Consider the following 24071-nt stretch of genomic DNA (forward strand, 5'->3'; position numbering starts at 1 on the left):
GGTACAACAAGGAAAAAAGGTGGCTGGTTCTTTGAAAGCAGTGATAAGAAATAAGGAAGTGAGCATGGAAGTAAAAGTCTCTGCGTGATAGTATTGTGATACCAACTCTAACTTATAGAAATGAAGCTCGGACCTTGTTGGAAGGACATAAGTCAAGAGTGAGAGGAGTGGAAATGAGTTATTTGAGAGGAGCATGTGGAGTTACATGGAGAGACAGACTAACAAATGACGAAGTGAAGGAGTGTTGTGGTATGGATTTGGATGTGATATAAAGTGTTAGGAGAAAGACATTGAGGTAGTTTGAACATGTGGAGAGGATGGAGAGCAGGAGACTAATGAGGAAAGTGTATGTGAGTGAAGTGGTGGGGGGAGAGGGAGGGGGAGGCTGAGGATGAGATGGAGGGATAAAGGGCCGTTTTCACAGTCGTCCCTAACCTTTTGGGCCCGAACGTGTGTCGGGCCCGAACCAAAAGCACCTTTGGATTTCACAGTCGCTGCGAATGGCTTTCGGGAGCTTACTAACGTGGAGACGTCTACCCGTGTTGATGCGGTAGGGTTGGTAGTTCTGGGTGGCAAAAACACTTTCCATTTGTAGAGAATATTTAGAAATTGGAATGTAATGAATGTGATGAATAACATGGAAAATCCACTTTACACAGTTCTTACTAATATATTCAGGAGTGATGATATTCGTAAGAATGCAGCAAAAATAACGAATAGGAAAAGTCATCGGAATGAAGAGCTAACTAACGGCAACCTCACCACACTCCTACTTGAAATCGGAAGTAAGCTGAATCCATAAGTATTGTAAAAAAAGATTAAGTAAAAATAACCATGAAGCAACATATATAACGTCTAATGAATGATGGTGTGGTTTATTGATGGATATATTATTAATACATGAACATTTTCTTTTCTAAACGGGGTGTTAGCTACATCAACTTTTACATCGGGCATCAGATATTAGAATTTTCATGAAAATATGCATTAGACAACGATTCTCGTATTTCTTTCGGGTCCGTTTGTTGTGGAGCCTCCACCTGTCTGCGAAAGGGTAGTATTTGGATACGTAGTATAAAGTCTCATAAAAATACACAAACATATATATTTTTTCAATATCGGGTGTGTTTTTTACCCCAGAAATATTATATTGGGTATATAATATTGAAATGATAATGAAAATATGAAACATGTAATTATTCTTTTACATTTTTACTTTCGGGACAGTCTGTTGGGGAGGCTGCAGGTCCCCCAAGAATGTTCCAGTAATTTGTTCGGGCCGTCCCGAATGCCGTCCCCAACAGAGGCCTCGGAAGGCTGGTTGGGGGGGACTGTGAAAACGAAAACGTGCGTTCGGAGGTGATTAGGCTGTTGGGGACTGCATTGGGGACGACTGTGAAAACAGCCCAAAGTGGAGAGGTATATGAGAGAGGGGGGTGTGAGCTGGGGGGAGGGCAGTGAAATGGTGAGGGACAGGGCGACAAGAAAGCGATTTGTTTGTGGCCATCCTTTATGGGGTTAAGGCATCTGGCAATAGATAGATATACATTTTTTTTTTTTTTTTTTTTTTTTTTTTACCATTTCAGATTTATAAATTTACCTTTAGTATTTTAACTGTAATATTGTGCTTCATTTTAACTGTTTTAGCTATTATATATGGATGAGGTGATGAGAGAAATTAAAACACGAGTCATGGAGAGAGGGATGGATGGAATATCTCAATGGAATGGTGATGGATGGAATATCTCAAGTTTGTTTTATGCTGATGATGCAGTGCTGCTTACAAATACTGGACAAGAACTTTATAGACTAGTGCAGAGTAATGCTGATATCTATGAGCATCGTGCCTTGAGAGTAAATGTAGCAGAGAGTAAAGTGATGGTAATTGAGAGAGAAGGTGACTCCCAGTGTGATATTTCAGTGAGTGGAGAGAGAGTGGAAATGGTGTGAGAGTTCAAATACCTGAGTAACGTGATAGAAATGAGAGGAAAATGTGCAAAAGAAGTGAAAAGTAGAGAGACACAAGGATGGAAAGTAGCTGGTGCTTTGAAGGCCTTGATAAGAAACAGAGGCTTGAGTGTTGCAGCTGCCTGAGGCTTACGTCGTCTGTGGCACTTTGGAACTGCGGATTGGGAGGCCCTCAGGTAATACTTCTTTGATTTTCCCCGGAATGATTATTGCTTCCGTGGCTGGGAGCCATCTGAGTGTGCCTTGCGCATTACGGAGGTTATTCTCTCGGGCATGGAAGCATACATTCCTTTCTCATATCCTCTGACTAATGCAAGAAAGCCTTGGTTCAGTCACGCTTGTTCTAATGCTGTCCGCAACAATGAGAGACCCTATAAAAGGTACCGGAGCCAACTCACCACTGAATCACATCTTTTTTATGTTTCTGCCCGGAATCATGCTAAGTCTGTTCTTCGCTGTGCAATAAATAATCTCATCCTTTCTAAATGCTCTCAACTCTCCAACTCAAATTCTTCCCGCTTCTTCTGGCACCTTGCCAGAAACCTTTCTAACAACTTTACCTCATCATCCTTCCCTCCTCTTTTCTACTCTGATGGCTCTGTAGCTATTTCTTCTGCTGATAAAGCAGATCTCTTCGCTCAAACTTTCTCCTCCAATTCCACCTTAGACGATTCTGGTGCTGTTCCTCCGTCACTTCCCCCCTCTGACTTCCTCATGGCTGACATTAAATTTTCTTCAGCTGATGTATTTTCTGCCATCACTGGCCTCAATACTAATAAGGTATATGGAACTGATGGGGTCCCTCCTGTTGTCCTCAAGAACTGTGCTTCTGTGCTTACATCCTGTCTAGGTAAACTCTTTTCCCTTTGTCTTTCTACTTGTACCTTTCCTTCTTGCTGGAAGTTTGCTCTCATTCAGCCAGTCCCAAAGAAGGGTGACCGTTCCCAACCCTCTAACTATCATCCAATTGCTTTAACAGTCTGTGTTTCAGAAGTTATTGAGTCCATTCTCAACAGAAAAATTTTAAAGCATCTTTCCTATTACAACTTCTTTCTGTTCATCAGTACGGGTTCCGTCACGGACGCTTCACACCCGATCATCTCACCTACCATTCAGATTCCTGGTCATCTTCATTTCGGGACTTTGGCAAAAGCTTTGCCCTTGCACTGGACATCTCAAAGGCTTTCGATCGAGTCTGGCATAAATCTTTAATTTCCAAACTGCCCTCTTACGGTTTCTATCCATCTATCTGTGCCTTCATCTATAGCTTCCTTTCCGGTCGTTTTATAGCTGCTGTTGTAGACGGCCATCATTCTTCTCCAATATCTGTTAACAGTGGAGTTCCTCAGGGCTCTGTCCTGTCACCAACTTTCTTCCTTTTATTCATCAATAATCTTTTAAGCTGTACATCTAACCCTATCCACTCATACGCTGATGATTCCACCCTTCACCTTTCCATTCGATTCCCACAACGTCCATCACAGCAGTTACTTTATCAAACAGTGGATGAGGCTATGGCACACCTAATGTCTGACTTGGCTTGTATCTCTGACTGGGGTAAAAATAATCTTGTTTTTAATACATCAAAGACTCAGTTTTTACAGCTTTCAACCCATCAGAATCTTCCACAGGAATACCCACTACTGTTTAATAATATCCAGCCCAATCCTGCATCATCCTTGAACATGCTTGGGGTTTCATTCACATGGGACTTATCTTGGAAAGATCATATTGCATCTCTTGTGAAATCCGCTTCCAAGAGATTGGGTGTGCTAAGCCAACTCCGTGCCTTCCTTACTCCTGCACAGTTGTTGACTTTATACAGGGGTTTTATTCGCCCGTGTTTAGAGTACAACTCTCATGTGTGGGGAAGCTCCCCACATACAGCTCTTCTCAATAGGGTGGAGTCAAAGGCTGTTCGTCTCATCAGCTCTCCTCCTCTTACTGGCTCCCTTCAACCTTTGTCTCTTCCCCCCGCTGTTGCCTCTTTGTCTCTCTTCTGTCGCTACTTCAATGGTCACTGCTCCTCTGAACTGTCTGTTTGCATCCCTCCACCTCTACGATGGGTGCGTAGCACCTTTCTTGCAACAAACTCTCATCCCTTTGCTGTCCAACTCTCTAATGCAAGAGTTACCCGTTACTCTCAGTCCTTCATTTATGCAATAGGTCAACTCTGGAACTGTCTCCCTCTGTCTGTATTTCCTACTTCCTATGATCTCCTGTCTTTCAAACGCAGTGTGTCCAGGCTTCTCGAAATAAATGGATCTTGAATTTGGCTCTCTTTTGTATTGTTTTTGTTTCTTTCTTAGAAGGAACATTAATTCGGGCTCAGCCTTTGGTTCCTTCTTCCTCGCATAAAAAAAAACATGAAGGAGTGTTAGTTCCAACTTGTGAGACTATGGTGTGACATGAAAATGAAAAATCAGGAGTGAGAGCAATGGAGACGGGACTGTTGAATGTATGTGGAGTACAGAGAGTGGATAGGCTACAAAATAATGTGATTCGTGAAAGATGCAGATGGAGGAAGTCTGTGGACACCAGAATCAAAGACAGTGTACTGAGATGGTATGGTCATGTGGAGAGAATGGATAACAATAGAGTGGTGAAAAATGTATATCTGAGCAAATTTGAAGGAGGGAGTAGGTGAGGTTGGCCAAGGTGAAGGTGGCGGGATATGGTGGACGAGTGTGTAGAGAGGTTTGGAAGTCGGTAAGGCTAGGGGACTGGCAGGAGATCGAGCTGGCTAGATGAATGTTGTGAGAAGAGGCACATGATCAGGGATTTGGCACCCCTTTTTAACATAACAGCGTTCGGATTTACTCTTTTGGATTCGTTTATGTGATGCTATAGAATGTGGTGAAAGTTTTTGGCATAAGATTGTGCCAGGATTCCTGGGGCTTGAATGATGAGTGAATGGAAGCATGGCCCATTGAATTTGGCAAACTTGGGCTGTCTGGACGTTGCTACTCCTCACCCTGCCATAGGATGGGAAAGGAGGCCTGGATGATGATGATGAAGATGATTTTTTTTAAGTCTTTTGTGATTCTTGAGTTGACTTGGCACTTTCTTTTCATTTATGATTTTCTTCCTTCCTCTTCTGTCTTTCCTTCCTTCATTCTTTCGTCTTCCATCTGCCCACGGGTGACTTTACACGCCCTCCTCTGTCTTTGTTTCCCTCACTCTTTCCTCTTCCTTCTGCCTCTGGGTGACTGTACACTGATTGACAAGCCAAATGGTTTCCTGTACACCAGGAAACTGTTTTCTTTGTTGGGTGGTAACCATATAACTAGATTATGGTGCCTGATGGTTTAGTGGGTAATTAAGGCACTTGTATCGGACTGAGCCTGTGTATGTTTAGATCCAAGGGGTGGTTGGGTTTATTGCTCACATTTTGCCACTCGGTAATGAGTGAGCCTGGTCATTCTCTTCTTAAATGTCAGGACCAACTTACCTAGCCCCGGGCTCCTACGCTTCTGATGGGGCGGCATAGGATTGGATGATGGATGGATGGATGGATTTTTTATTTTAAGATATGTATAAATTCAGTTACTTTTTGCAGTGTCACAGACTGATTGTTAGTTATCTTTGCTGATATTGGTATTTTTCTTCAGAACCCGATACAGTCAGATGATGACGAAAAGAGTGAGGAGGAGGAAGTGGAAGAAGAAGAGAATCAGGACTCTGAGGATGAGGAAGGTCATAATAAAAAGGTAAAGTTAACACAGTGTTGTCCTGTTATCAGTTGTATAGCTACATTCCATGCCAGCCAACTTAGCCTTTGAGCTGAATCCTCTTGTCCAACTTCCGAGATTCACAGAAGGTCAGTGTAAAATTTATGAATGGATATGAATACACTTTCTGACGGATCACCAGTAGGAAGCAAATTTTCTGAGCTAGTTAGAAGCAACTAATTAGGTATGAATCCACGTACAAGTTGGTTGGCATAGAGTATCTATGCTCCGTATTTAAAGTTATTTCATCTACCCTCTGGCTGGATTTCCCTTGGCTGAACTAAGTCATCTTATGTTAGCTTAAATGAAATTCTTATCTTTTGACCAAAATTCTTCACAGGTAAACAGATATTCTGATATTAGCCCGAATAAAATATCCATGTAACAACTGCAGCAAAAGGGTTGAGGTTATTTCATTAAGTTGCAGGAGAGGAGCACCTCCATGCAGTAGCACCAGTGTAACTAGGGAGTTCTGCTGCCCGGATATATATATGTTCATCAACACTCTCCCTATTCCCCAAAAGGAGGGTGCTGGACTGCAGGAGAAGGGCAGTTTCAACCTGTAGTCCACTTGGTTCATGTTTCAGGTGAATCTGGGGCTGCAGCTACATGCTGTATATCAATATAGATTGCATAATGATTATACAAAATATAACATAATGCAGTGCCTAGTACAGTGGTGGTGGTGGTAGTAGTAGTAGTTGTAGTTGTTGTTTAACTCACATTCATCTGAATGTGAACTCAATAGACTGCAGGTTGAAGTTGACCCCCTCTTATCTGAATGTGAACTCAGTACAGTAGACTGCAGGTTGAAGCTAGCCGCCCTCCTGCAGTCCACCATCCTCCTTTCAGGGGATAAGGAAGGAGTTGATGGGCATTTACATAACCAGGCAGCAGAGCCTTCCAGCTGTGTCAGTGCCCTTGCATGAATGTGCCCTGCAAGCATGTGCCCTGCAAGCATGTGCCCTGCAAGCACTCAGTTCAGTGATAAAGAAGCGGTGCTAGGGAGCCTTCTGAACTGGTGGGAATATTGCCAAACCTCACACTTATACATGATGTGAAATTTACATACCAGTGGAATTGTTTCTTTCAGAGAAAACTGCATGAAAATGGGTTCATCCGGCATAAGAAACGAAAGTTGGATGAAGGAGAGCTACTTCGCAAGAGGAAAAAGATGATTGGCAAATTTAATGCTAAGAACCAGGAGAAGAAAGATTCAGATCAGGAATTAGAGAAACCAGTTAACAGCATTGAATCTAAAGGTAAGCTAGTTTTCTTTATAAAATTCTAGCTTAGAACAATTTTAGGAGAGACTGGAGGAGAGTGAGGTTGGATGGTGAGGAAATAGAAAATGTGAGTGCGTTTAAGTACTTGGGGAGTGTGATGAGTAAGGATGGAAGTTTGGAGGGCGAAGTTCTTGAAAGGGTACAACAAGGAAGAATGGTTGCTGGTTCCTCGAAAGCATTGATAAGAAACAGGGAAGTGAGCATGGAAGTGAAATAGTTACTACGTGACAGTATTGTGATACCAACTCTAACGTATGGAAGTAAAGTTTGGACGTTGTTGGAAGGACACAACTCAAGAGTGAGAGCAGTGGAAATGAGTTATTTAAGAGGAGCCTGTGGAGTCACATGGAGAGACAGGCTGACGAATGAGGATATAAAAGAGCGTTGTGGTGTGGATGTGGATGTGATAGGAAGTGTTATGAGGAACACACTGAGGTGGTTTGGCCATGTGGAGAGGATGGAGGGTGAAAGACTGACGAAGAGAGTGTATGTGAGTGAGGTGGAGGGGGGAAGAGGGAGGGGGAGGCCAAGGATGAGATTGAGGGATGGGGTGGAGAGGTATATGAGAGAGGGGGGTGTGAGTTGGGAGCAGGGCAGTGAAATGGCGGGGGACAGGGCGACTTGGAGGCGATTTGTTTGTGGCCACCCCGTACGGTATTGAGGCGTCTGGCAATAGATAGATAGATAGATGATAATACATATTATAGCAATAATAACAACAATTAGGTTGTGCTGAAACTACCCCATTGGGTGGGGTAATTGCGTCACGAGACACTCCCCCCCCATCTGGCTTTTTTTTTTTTTTTTTTTTTTTTTTTTTTTTTTTTTTTTTACTAATGATTATAGGTATCTTTAGCAGAAGGTCTGAATGTATAGATAAAGCAATAAAAATGTCAATATTCAATTTGTGGTAGTTTGTATTTAGCAGATCCACCGTTCACAGTGAAATTACCCCATTTTACCATAAACTGTATATACTGTAGTTGGATATTAAAATTAAATTTTTTTTACATCATTTATTACTTATACATGCATTCACAATTATTCATTCACTTATGCATATGTTGAAAAAAGAGCTACTGTACTGGGTTGTAATCTACACTGAATTCTGTCTCTTGGTTTATGATGCATAGCAATAAATCTGCACCATCAAACAAACACAAGCTAAAACATGTTACCTGGTACAGTATGAGAGTTTTACCAAGCTACAGTCTTTCATTCTTCTGAGGGAAAAGATTAATAATGTTTTTTTTTTTTTTTTCTTCTTAATCATATCACATCATCATTTTCAGGTAGAAAAGCTGCAAAAGCTTATTTAAGATGCATTGCTGATGTAGATATGGGTATGGCAAAATTTTATAGAAAAACAACAGTAAAGTAGTTTTTTATCCCATTTACTTCTTACATTCATTGTCGTTTATTTAGTTATGTTTGTATTCAGATACCAGTTTTAGCACTGTCTATCTGTTTGTCTATAACCTGATGCCCTAATCCCATAAGGGGTGGCTGTTTGTCTTTGAGTTGGTTGTTCTACAGGGAGAGGCACTAACCCTCCACCAGCCCACTTGCTAACACATAGGGAACACATATGAGTTGGTTATATGGTTACAACCCAGTGTTTTAAATGGTTTCCTGGCTTACAGGAAACCATTGGGCTTGTTGCTCAATATAAAGCCACCTGAAAATTAAAGAATAATAATAAGAAGTGACAGGAAAGATGGGAGAAATAGGGAGAGAGCAGAACAGACACTGAAAAAGAATGATAAAGGTGAAGGAAGAAGTAGGCAGCACTACATCGAGTGAGTGGATGATGTCCGACACTGTAATCTACATTGAATTCTGTGTATAATACCTATAGAGAAATTGATACCTTATTGTATTTTCATGTTCAGATAGACACCCTATATACCGTATATACAAAGCAAGTTACAACCTTATTAAATGTCAGGCAGTTTTTTGTTATGTCATCGAATGAACTGTTTTTATTCGTCATCATCATCCGGACCTCCTTTCCCACCCTTGGACATTTTATATATTTATTTATTTTTCATATAATCTTTCTCCCAATTGATTTGTAATCTAGTTATCTTTATAATGAGTGGAATTGTGTTCCCTGAAATATGTTTAATTTGAAAGCTGTGTAAAAATGAGACTCATGGGACTCAATCCTGTGGATGTGGATAGCTAAGCAGACAATCAGAACTCAGGTTTGCATGCTTTTTCACTGTATCAACTTCACACTTAGGGAATGTTTGTAGCATCCTTCCTGATTTGTTATATCAAACAGCATCATCCTTGTGTAGAAAAACATACAAAGCATGTCATCTTAGGAGTATTAGTTAGCACAGAAAAGTGAGAAATGGAAGCAGTGAAATATTAGATTAACTATGTCTCCGACTATACATCAGTGGTTGGTGGTGGACACCTACCTCACAGTGTTACCTTGTAAAAATGAGAAATATGAAATGTCATCAGAAATATATTTTTTGTGTTGTGGCAGGTGAAGTGCAGCCTAGCGAGCAGTCCATTAAGGCCAGTATAGAGGCCGTGGTAACCAAAGCCAGGGAGGAAGCTGGGGAAAAAAGGGAGGAGAGTGAAGAGTCTGCTTCATCTTCCTCCAACTCTACCTCATCAGACAGTGACTCCTCTGGAAGTGAGTATGGAGTGTTTTTCTACATTCACATCAAGGAGACACCCTTAGGGACAGAGTTGAGAATCCCCAGTAAAATGACACCAACAGGTGTTTTAAAAACTAAGTGATGAGGGTGTTTCGTGAACATGACTCCAGAAAGTTCCATAAAGGGCACAGAAACGTCAGCCAAAGTTTCTTCTTGTATGCTCTTTCAAGGAATCACCAGGTGTGCTTTATCATCGCCTCGCCTTGTGGCTAGCCACTGTCATCTTTTTCATGGTGTCTTCAGAGACAGCTACACATCATTTTGATCACCAGTTTTTTTTCCCCTGCATATTCAGGTTTCTGAAGTTAAAAAAAAAATAATAATAATAATACAGGCACACCCTGATTTACGATACCCTACATACGATACCCTAGAATGGTGATGGAGTAGGAATACCACCCTACCCCACCTATCGTAGGCCTACCCCCGGTTTTGCGGTGGGTTTTGATTTTTTATTCTCCAATATTGATGATATTTTAGATTTAAATTTTGTGTTTAGGTTGATTCATAAACCGTTTTTAGACTTGGATTAATGTGTTTTACTCATAGGTGAGGTGAACACTGTCATTTGGGGTACGGATTCTCGCCCATCAGACGAGGTACAAAACAATGTGGACAATTAGGCGACTCAGCAAAGAATATTTTGTGTTTGACCAATGAACATCAAACCAATCATGGAATACATAATAATATTTTAAGATAAATATTAATAATTATGAAGGCCTTAAAGAGTAAATATTTCATTCATTGATGAAAACTGTGATATCAATAAATCATGCTTTTACATTTGGGCTGTTCAAGGAAAAATCGCTTTGAAAATATAAATTAATTTTAGATGTTGGAAAATAAGAGAGAAGAAAATAAAGGGGCTCAGCAACCAGAACAGTAACAAAATCGACATAAAGAGGGGCTGTTGAAAAGGTAGTACAGGTAACTCGCACGGAACACGTGGGTTTCGTTCCTACCGTGCCGTGTTAGGTGCGAAATCGCGTATATTTAAACTACTCCGTATTTTGCTCCCTAGACCCCCCAGATGTGTTGATTTGCTGTTATCTGTCACTGGTAATCACTAGAAAGCACTTTAAGTGGTTAGAAGGTTTATTTAATGTTATAACTCACAAATACAGTACTCCAGAGCAAAACTTCAACACACAAATACTGTACGTAAACACAAGGAAACATTCCGACGCCGATCATAGGTAATCATATAAATCAGGTTAACTGGTACCAGTGCTTTAACTTACAAGTACATACCAGAACAGTACATATTTAACTTAGAAATGCAGTGCTGTGATATCGAATGATTTCAGTACATCTGTTAGGAATAGCTGGAAAAAAAAAATGTTATGAATACATTTTCACCTTTTTGATATATGTTTATGGTAGTTTCGAGTTATTTTTTACGTTATCGTTGTGCCCATGCTTGGAAAAGGGAGCGAAAGAGTTGAATTTTCAGTCCTAAATGAGAAAACTGCACGTCCTCCAAGGCTAGACTCTGCCACGGGAGAATAAAGTGAAGGGTCAGTCCAATTAGCAATAAGGAAGTTGTGTCACAACTTCCAGCTCCCACACCACGAGAATGGCTAAAAATAGAATCATAATGCAGTTTCAGAACTAACAATAAGTCTAATTATTACGAATACAGATACAAAGCAGAAATAAATACGTTTACAGACGGGGAAAACGTACTTCTTCCGTCACAACATGTTCATCTTTCTCTATCATTTTACGTTCATCTTTATCATTTTACCTTGTTATTTTCGCAATATATATTGCTGTCTCGTAAACAGGGTGGTTGAGTGTGTTTTGCAAGGGAGGAAAAAGGTTGTATTTTCTGTCTGGGTCAAGATAATGGGTGTAACTGTGTGTGGTTAGGCATGGCCACGAGCGAAAAAATCGTACATCCACTCCCCACGGTAGCAAGTGGTGAACTGACAGATGACACTTAACATGAGAGGGTGAAGTCAAGGTCAGTCTCATGTCCCAGATTTTCGTTCACTGCCCGAAAGTTTTCACAGTTTTCTACAAGTTGCATTGCATCAAATGATCCAAACCATTACAGCAAATCTGAGCAAATAGGTAAAGATACCAAGACAAAAATGTATTTTTCTCTTATTATAAGTCTTTAACGAACAAACAAAAATGGCAATATTCCGATGCCGATCATGGGTAATCATATAAATCAGGTTAACTGGTTACAAGGCTTTATTTAATGCTTTAATTGCTTACTAGTACATACCAGAACAGTAAATATTTAACTTACAAATACAGTACTGTAGAAAAGCAGTACAGTAAGAGTTTAACGAACAAACAAAAAAGGCAATATTCCGACGCCGATCATGGGCAATCATATAATTCGGGTTAACTGGTTACAAGGCTTTATTTAATTATTTAGCTTTAAGTGCTTACAAGTACAGTACATACGAGAACAGTAAATATTTAACTTACAAATACTGTACAGTACTGTGGAAAAAACGAACAAATAAAAAAGGCAATATTCTGACGCCTATCAGGTAAACTGGTTATAAGACTTTATTTCTTGCTTTAACGTTATTTAATAGTACTTTAAGTTGCACATAAACTTACCAGAACAGTACAGTACTATAAATATTTAACTTACAAATACTGTGCTACTGTACTCGGGAATGTCTCACTCACTGAATAATTTCCCGCCTAGATCGTCACGTAATCAAAACAAACCGCGCGCTGCGGTGACGTTCGAGGATTTGATCTTTCAAAGGCCTCTCCTGCGTTAATTTGTAGTTTTCATAATGGTTTTTTAATCTTACGTTGTCTTACATGTATCCCAGCCCTTACCGTGTATAATTGCGAGCGCGTTCCGTGAGATCGTGTTCCGTGCGAGTTACCTGTAGTAGTTGTTCCCTAGGCAGTCTGGCCGAACAGCCCTGAGTCCCTAAGGAAGGCTATGGCCGAGACCGGGCTTTCCCATAGAGAAGTGACTTTGTGTGTGCACTGGTATCTGAGAAGTTAATGGATTTGTGTACCAGGGTGATGAGTTCACCACCACCACCATCGGCCTGGTCTTGTTGAATGGTGGTGAGACTATGAAATGTAGGTGTTTTTTGTGTTCTGTGTAGTTTTGTTTCTTGTAAGATGGCAATGTGTATGTTATGTTGTTTGATGAATTGTGAGAGTTCTTGTTTTTTGGTGTTTATGCCACCTATGTTTAAATGAAGGATGTTTATGTTGTGTGTGTGATGTGTGTTGGCTGCTGCAGTATGGGGGGGAGGTGGTGGTGTGGGTGGAGGGGAAGGGGTAGGGGAAGGTTGTGGTGGAGGTAAGGGTTGAGGTGGATTAGGATGGGGTGGAATGGGAGGGGTTGGGGGATTGGATTGTGTAGGAAGGATCGATGAGTTTGGCTGAGGTGTGGAGGAAGTAGGAGTAGGCTTGGTGGGGGAGGGGTTATCCCGATCGCATCATCGATAATAAATCACGTGTTTACAGTTGGACTGCTCAAGGGAAACTCATTGAAAATACAAGGGAATTTCTAAATATCTCTATCTATCTATTGCCAGACGCCTCAATACCGTACGGGGTGGCCACAAACAAATCGCCTCCACGTCACCCTGTCCCCTGCCATTTCACTGCCCTGCTCGCATCTCACACCCCCTTTTCTCATATACTTCTCCACTCCATCTCTCCATCTCATCCTCGGCCTCCCCATCCCTCTCCCACCCTCCACCTCACTCACATACACTCCTTGTCAGTCTCTCACCCTCCATCCTCTCCACATTGCCACACCACCATAGTGTGTTCCTTCTAACGCTTCCTATCACATCCACATCACAACACTCCTTTATATCCTTATTTGTCAGCTGTCTCTCCATGTGACTCCACAGGCTCCTCTTAAATAACTCGTTTCCACTGCTCTCACTCTTGACTTGTGTCCTTCCAACAACGTCCAAGCTTCACTTTCATATGTTAGAGTTGGTATCACAATACTGTCATGTAGTAACCTTTTCACTTCCATGCTCACTTCCCTGTTTCTTATCACTACTTTCAAGGAATGAGCAACCTTTCTTCTTCGTTGTACCCTTTCAAGCAGTTCATCTCCAAACTTCCGTCCTTACTCATCACACTACCCAAGTACTTAAATGTACAGGTACTCACATTTTCCATATCCTCACCATCCAACCACACTGTACATTCACTACCTTCACTGTCTCAAAGACCTTCACATTACTCTTCCCTACATTCACCTTTAGATTCCGATTCTTACACACTCTCCCAAACTCATCCACCAAGCCTTGCAGCTCTCCTTCATCTTCATTCAACAACACAGTATCATTTGCAAACAACAGTACAGGGAGTTTCCAAACACTACCCTCTCTCACCAGGGCCACTTCAACATCCACTGCCCTACCTTGTACCTCTTTTATTACCCCATCCATGTACAGATTGAACAACCATGGAGACATGACACATCCCTGTTTCAACCCAACCTTCAAAGAGAAAAATTCACTCAGTTCACCATCCACACGCACTGCAGCTTTAGCACCATCATACATACTCTTCACAGCATTCAACAACTTCCCATCTACTCCATATATTCTTAATACTTTCCACAATCCTTGTCTATCCACCCTGTCATATGCTTTCTCCAAATCCATGAAAGCCGCATACAACTTCTTTCCCTTCTCTAGAAACTTTTCCACTAAAGATCTAAGAATGAATATCTGATCTACACAACCTCTTCCCTTCCTAAAGCCTTCCTGTTCTTCTCCAACTAATTCCTCTGTTATTTTCCTAACTCTGTCAATTTCTAAATATCTGTCTATCTATTGCCAGACGCCTCAGTCCCATTTGGGGTGGCCACAAACAAATCGCCTCCAAGTCGCCCTGTCCCCTGCCATTTCACTGCCCACTGCGCTGCTTCCAACTCACACCCCCCTCTCTCATATACCTCTCCATCTCATCCTCGGCCTCCCCGTCCCTCTTCTCCCCTCCACCTCACTCACATACACTCTCTTCGTCAGTCTTTCACCCTCCATCCTCTCCACATGGCCAAACCACCTCAGTGTGTTCCTCATAATGCTTCCTATCACATCCACATCCACACCACAGCGCTCCTTTATATCCTCATTCGTCAGCCTGTCTCTCCACGTGACTCCACAGGCTCCTCTTAAATAACTCATTTCCACTGCTTTCACTCTTGACTTGTGTCCTGCCAACAACGTCCAAGCTTCACTTCCATACGTTAGAGTTGGTGTCACAATACTGTCATGTAGTAACTTTTTCACTTCCATTCTCACTTTTAAATAAATGTTGGAAAATAAAAGAGCTCAGTAACCGGAACAGTAACTAAAACGACACAAAGAGGGGCCATTGAAAAGGCTTTCCTGATTGCATCATCAATCGCATTCCCCGTCAAAACTTCAAGATTCTCTGTCACAACAGTTTGCACCTTGGATGATTCTGCGTCATTCATACATTATTATTTTCCATAACAGATGTTTATTTAATTGTCCTGAGACCATCTGATGGTTGGATTGTATACAATGCTGCTGCTTCTCTACCTAGATTGAGTACGAGTTGGAGATTGCATTCTCCAGTGACATTGACTGGGTACAAATGGGATGGGCACTGGTTTGAGGCGTAGGTTAGCTTCTTTTACAGGTGTTAGGCCATTTAGATTGGCTTTAAACTTTTTTTTTTGACTCATTTGGGTGGGTTTAGGAATTGGTTTGGGGGGAAACCCAAGGCTCAAAAATGCCTCCCTATACTTTACATGTTAAATCAACCCCGAGTTACTATACCCTGCCTAGGGATGGGTTTTTACTTAACCTATTGCATCGCTATACCTGAGTTTTCCTGTACTAAGAGGCATAAAGACATTCAAATGAGTTCCTTATCTCAAAGCATTCTTCATTTCCATATCACCAATATGAGTTACAGAAAAAAATACAGCACCTAGTCATCCCATGAAAAAGAGAACAGTTGCAGGCTGGGTAGCCTAAGGGTCTTAGCAATGGCAAGAAAGCCACACCTGGCAGTTCCTTCAAAGCAGTCTTGGGAAGGGTATCTCTGTCTTTTTAAGGTGATTTCTAGTTACAGCACCAATCAGCTTGGCATTTTAACCTAAGAAAAACTCCCACAAGTCAGCAAAATGCTTGATGATATTGCAACAAAAGGAGTTTCAACCCTTTCTCTACCATTGTCACCTTTCCTCTTAGTGTTAAAGAAAAATGAATTTGAGCCATGCTAAAACATGTTAATTACAGTGGGCTTTATCCTCTCAAGAGTTTTTGGTAGCTGGGAGTGAATGTGATAGTTAATGGCTCTAAGTACTGTATCATGAATGTTGTTAATGAAAGATTTTAATGATTAATTTAGTTATAAAATGTGTTATTTCATTGTGTTCTTTGTTTTAACTTTGTGAAGCTCTGAGTATGATAACTTCCTGTACACCAAGAAACCGTTTATCACACTGGGTTGTAACCATATAAGCAAATTATAGCGCCTGGTGGATTAGTGGGTAATTCAGATGCTCCAGTTGGATTGAGCGTGTGCAGGTTTATATCGAAGGGGTGGTTGGGGTTTATTGCTCACGTAATGCTACGCTGGGATGAGTGAGGCTGGTCACACTCATCTTAAATGTCAGGACTAACTTGCCTTGCCCTGGACTCCTACACTTTTCATGCATGGGGCAACACAGGATTAGATGATTATTGGAAAAAATAAATTAATAAAACGCTAAATGCTGTTATACAGTAGTGATTAAAAATTTTAGTTTATTGAAAATGTGTAGCAGAATTATGCTGATAGGTATTTTAATATTCACTAAATTGATCAGGAACTTTCAGTCTGAATTATGCATCTTCAAGGCATAATTGCCCCCATAACCTGTAAATCAGACTTCATTCTTGCTGATATAAATGTTTTGATATTTTATACTTCACCATATCAGGCTCATCTTCAAGTGAAAGTGAGTCAGAAGATGAAGCTGATGGTGAGGGTGAGGAGGAAGGAGAGAATGAAGAGGTAAATGAAGGTGAGGGTGATGAACCAGAAACTCCGGCACTTAGTGATGATCACCACGTCTCCGACAATGAAGACAACATTCCCTTACCGGATAACCTACCACCAGATCTCATACAGGTAAAGTCAAACAGTAGCAGTTAACAGTACCTCCATGTATTATAGTCAGTACACTGTTGCTTCATGGTGGTCTTCCCCCCACCGTCTTCAGCAACAGAATAAAGAGAAAGTTGGGGGAGGGGGGTAGTTAGTAAGTATCACTTGTTGACAGAAGGTCCATAATGTGATCCTGAAGGATTGGTGTAAGTTGCTGTGGTGTAGCACTTAGCTGTTACATGGTAGGATAGCTAACTAAAAACTAAAAAACTTGTTGCACAATACACAGCAAATTATAATGGTACTGTATTATGTGGTCCAATGTGCCACTAAGACCTTGATTACATCTACTGAATTCATTTTAACTTTTCCCTTCACCTTAGAATGCCTACACACTGTGGTTGGCTCTTGCTGTACAGCAGTAATGAAAGAAGAACAAAAGAAATTGTAATTGATATGGATTTTATTCCTCAAAAGTCATATTGCTGCATTAAGGCAAGAATTATTCTTTAGTTAGAAGCCCCACCAACAGTGAATATTTGAAAATGTGGCAGAGAATTGAACTGAAGTCAGCTGATGTAAGTATGGTCAGAGTGGTCTTATTTGAAAGTTTTTACCTTATTTTACTGAACTTTTGGTACATGTGGAATGTTGTTTTGGGCAGGAGTGATATGGGCTTTTGTAAGGAGACTGGGAGTTTTTTAATGAATTGGGCTGCACAGTGGAGTTAGGATTTAGGATAGAGGGCAGCAACAATCTGACAGTAACACAGACATTTAATATCTGCCTTATTATTTATAGCACAATAATATCACTCATTTGCCTAGGAGAAATAAAGTGGATGATGCTTGCATTTAGGTATCGAATTTCCAGATCGTTGCATTTGTTTACAACCTGTGTCAGATTTCCAGATCATTGCATTTGTTTACAGTTCGTGCTTTTTGTTTTTGTCATTAGGGTTCTATGAACCAAGCCCACCCATGTGACCAACATCCTATGCCTGGTTACCCTAGCCTCGTTTTTAACTCACTGTGTCAAGAAGCATTTTTTTCACTCCTCATTTCATCCCAGAACTCTCACCATGCATTTCCAAACCATCTCAGTTATGTTGCCTAAGCATCCAGCGAGTGCTTCTCAGTGAAAGTAATAAAAAAAGAACACATGAAAAGCATTTATTCCTGGGGAAAAGGTAAGAATATTGAACAAGTAGCACTTGGTGTGGGAGCTCATCGTGAACAAGAGAGTAGCACTTGGACATATTGTTCATATTGTATTTTTTATAAGCACTCCAACATCCTTGCATGCATCTGCCTTGGTCACCTGCTGGTGATTTACCACATTGCGCGATCTCTGGCAGTCTCCCTAGTCAGTTCCTTATCCCTGAGGTCACAGTCTATGACCTCGTCCCAAGTCTTTTTAGATCTTCTTCTTGCAACCCTTCCCCCGACATTCACACTTATCAACTTCTGCACTCTGCCCTTTCAACATGCCCAAACCTTCTCAGTCTACCCTTCCTTAGCACAACACCAATACACCTATCCCCCACTATTTGAAAGGGATCATCATCATCATCATCCAGACCTCCTTTCCCACCCCAGGGCAGGGTGAGGAGTAGCAGTGTCCAGACAGCCCAAATTTGCCCAGTCCAATGGGCCAGGCTTCCATTTGCCCACCATTCAAGCCCCTGGAATCCTGGCGTCATCTGATACGCCGAAAACATTCACCACATTCTGTAGCTTCACATAAACATATCCAATATCAGATTGACAGGGATGCGTTCCATAAAATGTGGTTGAATAACGAAATGGTCGAATATTGAACCAATTTTTCCCATAACATTGTTAAGATGTAGGGGGTTAGGTTCCTGACCACCTTCGTCATTCAAAAAATATTCCATAAAGTTGGAGAAAATACCGGTATATATGAACAAAAGTGACACAGGGATTTCAGGTGTTTTCTTATAGACCTACATTCACAAGGAAAATTAATTTAGTACTACATACATCTCGGATGATTGACATTTGATTTTCGATCAAAAAAATATTGGAGAACAAACGAAATACTGTATATCTACAGTACTTACTGATATTAAAGAAAGCCGCCTGAACGTCTTCAATAGTGTGTTTACTGCTAACTCCACTGACTGTACATGATGTCACCACACCAAACAAATTCAAATGTATACAATTTAAAACCATAAACAGCAGTGGAAGCCTAACTGGAAGCACTGAAACCTTAATTGGGGACTTCACCCAAGGACCCTGCAATGATAATAACCTACCTAACCTAGTGCAAACTAAGATGTGCTTTCCTTAAGACAGGCACCAAAGCAGTATTGTGCGTTAAGAGCGTTCCTTAATCATTGTCGCAATCATCACCAAGGTTGCCATTTGGTATTTTTCATTACCAAATGTGGGCCAATTTGGTAAAGAAAAATTCGTTTGATAACAAATCAGCATGATCTGTTGCCAAATGGATTTTTCACATGTATGAAGATACAGAGGATGAAGGCGATGGATTGTCTGCTCTCTTTAATTAATCTGCTAACCTACATAGCATGAAAATAATCGACATGCTGCTAATTATTAGGAGAGTGATTATTTCCACTTGTATATATAATCAGTGAAGAATAAATGCTTGCTAAGAATTTGGTAATGGTAAGTTAAAATTGGTAATGAAAATTGAGGAGTTTGGTAATGTGCCCAAGTTCACATCTGGCAACCCTGATCGTCACCCAACCATGTGATGGCAAAACACTCACTCAGGTTGGTGAGCACATGACTGCACTAGACATGGGTAACAGCAGGGGTCTTAGGTGGAGTCATGGTGGTGCTGTAGTATTCCACAAGACCAAAAAGAAATGTAGATGGATGAAGAGGCAACTGATCAGCAGGGCAGAGAGCAGGAGACAGGCAGCTCAGCTGGTCTGTCTGGGGGTATGTGGTTTGAATTGTTGAAATGGTGGGGATAACCATGTTGAACAGTAAAAAAGGGTATAGCTTTATCAATGTCGAAACAAATTGTCATATAACGATCGGTTGAAAAATGAAGGCTTGGTTTTTGGTACTGCACATTCCACTCACATCCTTCCCCTCAATTCTTCAACTGCAATCCTAGCCCCCACCCCCTCCAAGACCTCACAGTCAAGGATACACTACACATCCATATAATTATTGTTATTTTTATATGTCTGATCCTATGGATGTCCTCTTCCTCTACCGCCCAGATAAAAACGAGTTGGGTGTGTTTACGATATTGATAGGCTTGAGTGTTGCAGCTGCACGAGGCTTACATGAAGGAGTGTTAGTGCCAACTTTAACATATGGATGTGAGACTATGATGTGGCATGAAAATGAAAAGTCATGAGTAAGAGCAGTGGAGATGGGACTGCTGAGGAATGTATGTGGAGTACAGAGGGTGGATAGGTTACAAAATAATGTGATTCGTGAAAGATGCAGAGTGAGGAAGTCGGTGGACATCAGAATTGAAGAGAGTGTACTGAGATGGTATGGTCATGTGTAGAGAATGGATAACAATAGAGTGGTGAAGAAGGTATATCTGAGCGAATTCAAAGGAGGGAGGAGGTGAGGTAGGCCAAGGAGAAGGTGGAGAGATATGGTGGATGAATATATGAGGAAGAGAGGTTTTGAAGTCGGTGAGGCTAGGGAACTGACAGGAGATCGAGCTGGCTGGATGAATTTTATGAGGAGATATGCATGATCAGGGATTTTTGGCACTCCTTTTTAACATGGCAGCGTCTGGATTGACTCTGTCGGATACGATATGTGAAGCGACAGAATGTGGTGAATGTTTTTGGCGTATCCGATAGAGCCAGGATTCAGGGGGCTTGAATAATGAGTGAATGAAAGCGTGGCCTATTGGATTGGGCAATTTTGGGCTGTTTGGACATTGCTACTCCTCACCCTGCCCTTGGGTGGGAAAGGAGGTCTGGATGATGATGATGATGATAGGTTCTTTTTTGGAAAGAGATAAAAGAGGTTAATGATGAAGGAACAGTAAAATTCAGGAGGCTTTGCATGTAGTGCAATGACTGTGAACAGGGTTTAGTGACTAACTTTTGTTCTGAGGTGTTGGACTGAGGGTTAGAAAATTCGTCTTTTACAGGATTACATTTGAGGTGTTAAGAGGAAGGATGGGACTGAAGTGTTCTGATGAGAAGGAATAGACTGAGATGGTTTGAGCATGTTGAGAGGATGGAGGATGACAGTTGGGTGCTGAGGTGAGAAGTGTGAACATCAAGGATAGGGCTGCGAGAGACAGACCGAAAAAGACCTGGGATGAAGTCATAGTGTGTGACCTCTGAGACAAGGAACTGAACAGGGAGGCTGCCAGAGATTTAGCAGCAAAGAGAGCTGCCATTAGGTGAACAAGGCCAATGCATGCAAGCATGTTGGAGCCTTGATGAACGATACAGTATGTGCGGCTGCTTGATGTAAGAAGTTAGGTAAGATAATTATGTTCGTTCATTTCATGTGACTTACAGTTTCACAGATTTATACTGCTTGGTTGACTTGTTTATAATTCAGGATTACTGCAGTCATGTTTACCGCAGAATATTATTCCCAGTTCTTTCAAATTTAGGCGTGAAGTGCCCGTGCTGAAAAGGGATACCTGAAAAATACATAAAGTTACGAAGGCCATTCTGATACGCCTGGTGAATTCAGTAATAAGTTAATACGAAATACAGTTTGTTTAATCCTTCTCAGGTTAGTCTTGGCTTAATATACAGGTAGATTATTGGAACTTATCAGAAAGGTTAGTGGACTGCGTTTACTGGAGCCCGGATATTAGCGTTCCGGGACAGTGTTACATGTTTCTTTGCCATTTACTTTGTTCACTACATAAAATGCAAAGATGTGAATGTACCAGTAGTCAATACTAGCCAAGTAAAATGAAACAGCACTATTCTCCTGCTATCTAGACTGGTAACCTAAATTTAACTGTTTCCATTATAAAGAAATCTGCTTTGATATGTTACTAGACTTCCGAGAATGTTAACCAAGCTTACACGATCGTGCAGAATAATGCGATATCATGACACCTTAAGTTTGAGCTGCAAAATCTACGTAAAACATTTTTACATCAGTATTTGCATAATTCCGTCATTTTTAATTATAAAGGAGTACTTAGTTCTTGTGAAATAGTTGGTTTATATATGTAACTATTAAATTTAGCAGTGACAACAGTGGCCATTATGTCTGTTGTTATAGAGTGCATCGCCCTTCCCCTTGTACACATTTATAATTACACTCTTCAGCCAATCATCTGGGACGACACACTCATATATAATTGTATTTATCAGGTCAGTGACTAACCTCACTCCTATATCTCCTGAGGCTTTCAACATTTCAGCAGTCAATCCAGACACACCTGCTGCCGTCCCCACCTTCATCCTGCCTGTTGTCCCACTTACAGTTGCAGTGTCAATCGAAGGCCAAGGGCCAAACACTGGATTTGCTGGCTCCAAACCTTCCCTGTCCCAGTCAAACTCCTCATTCAACAACCAACTGAAAGCTCTCTCCCTGTGTCTTTGATGTCCCCACTGTTCACCATTATCCTTCCTTCATCATTCTTCACACACTGCTCACCAATGATGTCCCTGTTCTCCTTCTTCATCTGATTTTCTAGCTTAAATATCATATTCTTCCTCTCCACATGATTTAAGTCATCAAGTAAAAGTTCCTGTGACTAAGACTTCGCCCTGTAAACCTCTTTTCTAGTCCTGCGCTTGTCAACCAAGTATTCCTCTTTGTTACCACCCTTCTTCCATTCCCAGTAAAGCCTTCTTTTCTCCTTAACTGCAGCTTCTACACCCTCATACCACCACCAGGTTACTTTATAACTTGGTAGGCCTCATGTCCATCCACATACTGAATCAGTAACTCTCAAGAGGTTCTTGAGGGCTATGTACTGCTCATTAACACTTTTGTCAGCGTCTCCCTGTTCAGCCACCTGTCTTCTCGTCTCGCTGTAGAAGGCATCCCTTACTCCTTGGTTTTTCAGCTATCATATTTTCCTCCTAGGTGCATTGGTTCTCCTGTTCATCACCCTCTCCTTAAGCACTGTGTCAGATGTCAATTACTTGTGTTGCAGCACACACTCCTCACTCCCCATACCTTAAACATCCCTCACTAACCTGTGTCAGCCCTCCTAACCAGGAACTAGTCTGTCTGACTGCTATTTCCACGAGACTCATATGTAAACAACCTACTCTCTCTCTCTTCCTAAAATGTGTGTTGCAAACAGTCATGTTCATTGCCTATCCATACTTGAGTATCCTTTCCCTTTCTTCATGTCTTGTACCATATGCACATCCCCTATGTATTCCTTCATATCCTTGAGCTGCTTCACCTACATGACCATTTAAGTCCCCTCCCAAAACTCCCATCTCATCATCCCCCATGTATTCCTTCATATCCTTGAGCTGCTTCACCCACATGACCATTTAAGTCCCCTCCCAAAACTCCCATCTCATCATCCCCCATACCATTTACTACACAAATTAAGTCATCCAAAAATCTGGCCTTCTGTACCTCATCCAAGCCTGCCTGTGGAGCATAAGCTGACATAAAAGCAACAATTTTCCCACTGAACGGAATTTTCACTGCTATTATCCTCTCACCTACTCTCATAATATTCATGACATATTCCACCCATTTCTCCCTGACCAACTCACCCACACCACCATATCCATCTGTCCTACCCTTCCAAAACAACTTTTAATAACAGTCCCTCCCAACAGTCTTTCAGGCTGATCCACCCCTATACCAGACTTCTTGCACACCTCCCACTTCCACCCACCTACTCAGTGCCTCAACCACATCCCCTGCTCTACCTGTCAAACTTCCTACATTGCACAACGCTACTGTGATCTCTCTGGGTGATTATCCTTGGGCTTCCTTTGAATTTCATTATTTAACTTGGTCATAGTCAGTAAAATAATAAAGGGGAGTTTCATGCCACAGGCCCCACCCACTGCACGGTCTCAGGCCTGAGCAATGGATCTGGGACTCTTAGCCCACCAGCCTTGACCAGTGGCTGTGGTAGTGGCCTCAGGGCATCCTGCCAGGACAGCTGAGGGAAAACCCTCCAAGTGTGCCGTGGCACTGTAACTGCCATGCCATTATATGCCCATTGATAGGGCAGCCTCCTGGGGCGCTACTCCCAGGTTCGGGCCCCTCTCTATCGGGTGGAAGCGGCAGCGTGGGAACCGCTATGCCCTGTACCCTCTAGCACAGGTTCAAGGCCCATCTCACCTTGGCCCCATGATCTATGCTGGCAGAGCCTTGTCA

The 24071-nt window shown here is 41.6% G+C and overlaps 1 protein-coding gene across 1 annotated transcript in view; it reads left to right on the forward strand.

Annotated features, from left to right (window-relative positions):
• The window catches only part of LOC145413785 (uncharacterized), an 89384-nt gene that overhangs the window by 20368 nt on the left and 44945 nt on the right, over positions 1-24071 (forward strand). The window contains exons 5-8 of the mRNA XM_080283439.1: positions 5580-5678; positions 6793-6961; positions 9486-9638; positions 16592-16782. Of these exons, the coding sequence (XP_080139565.1) occupies positions 5580-5678; positions 6793-6961; positions 9486-9638; positions 16592-16782 (612 nt within the window). The remainder of the gene's footprint in view (positions 1-5579; positions 5679-6792; positions 6962-9485; positions 9639-16591; positions 16783-24071) is intronic.

Source organism: Coenobita brevimanus, chromosome 97 (genome assembly GCF_032717465.1).
Source record: "Coenobita brevimanus isolate Jiangsu-jjx chromosome 97, ASM3271746v2, whole genome shotgun sequence".
Taxonomy (NCBI): Eukaryota; Metazoa; Arthropoda; class Malacostraca; order Decapoda; family Coenobitidae; genus Coenobita; species Coenobita brevimanus.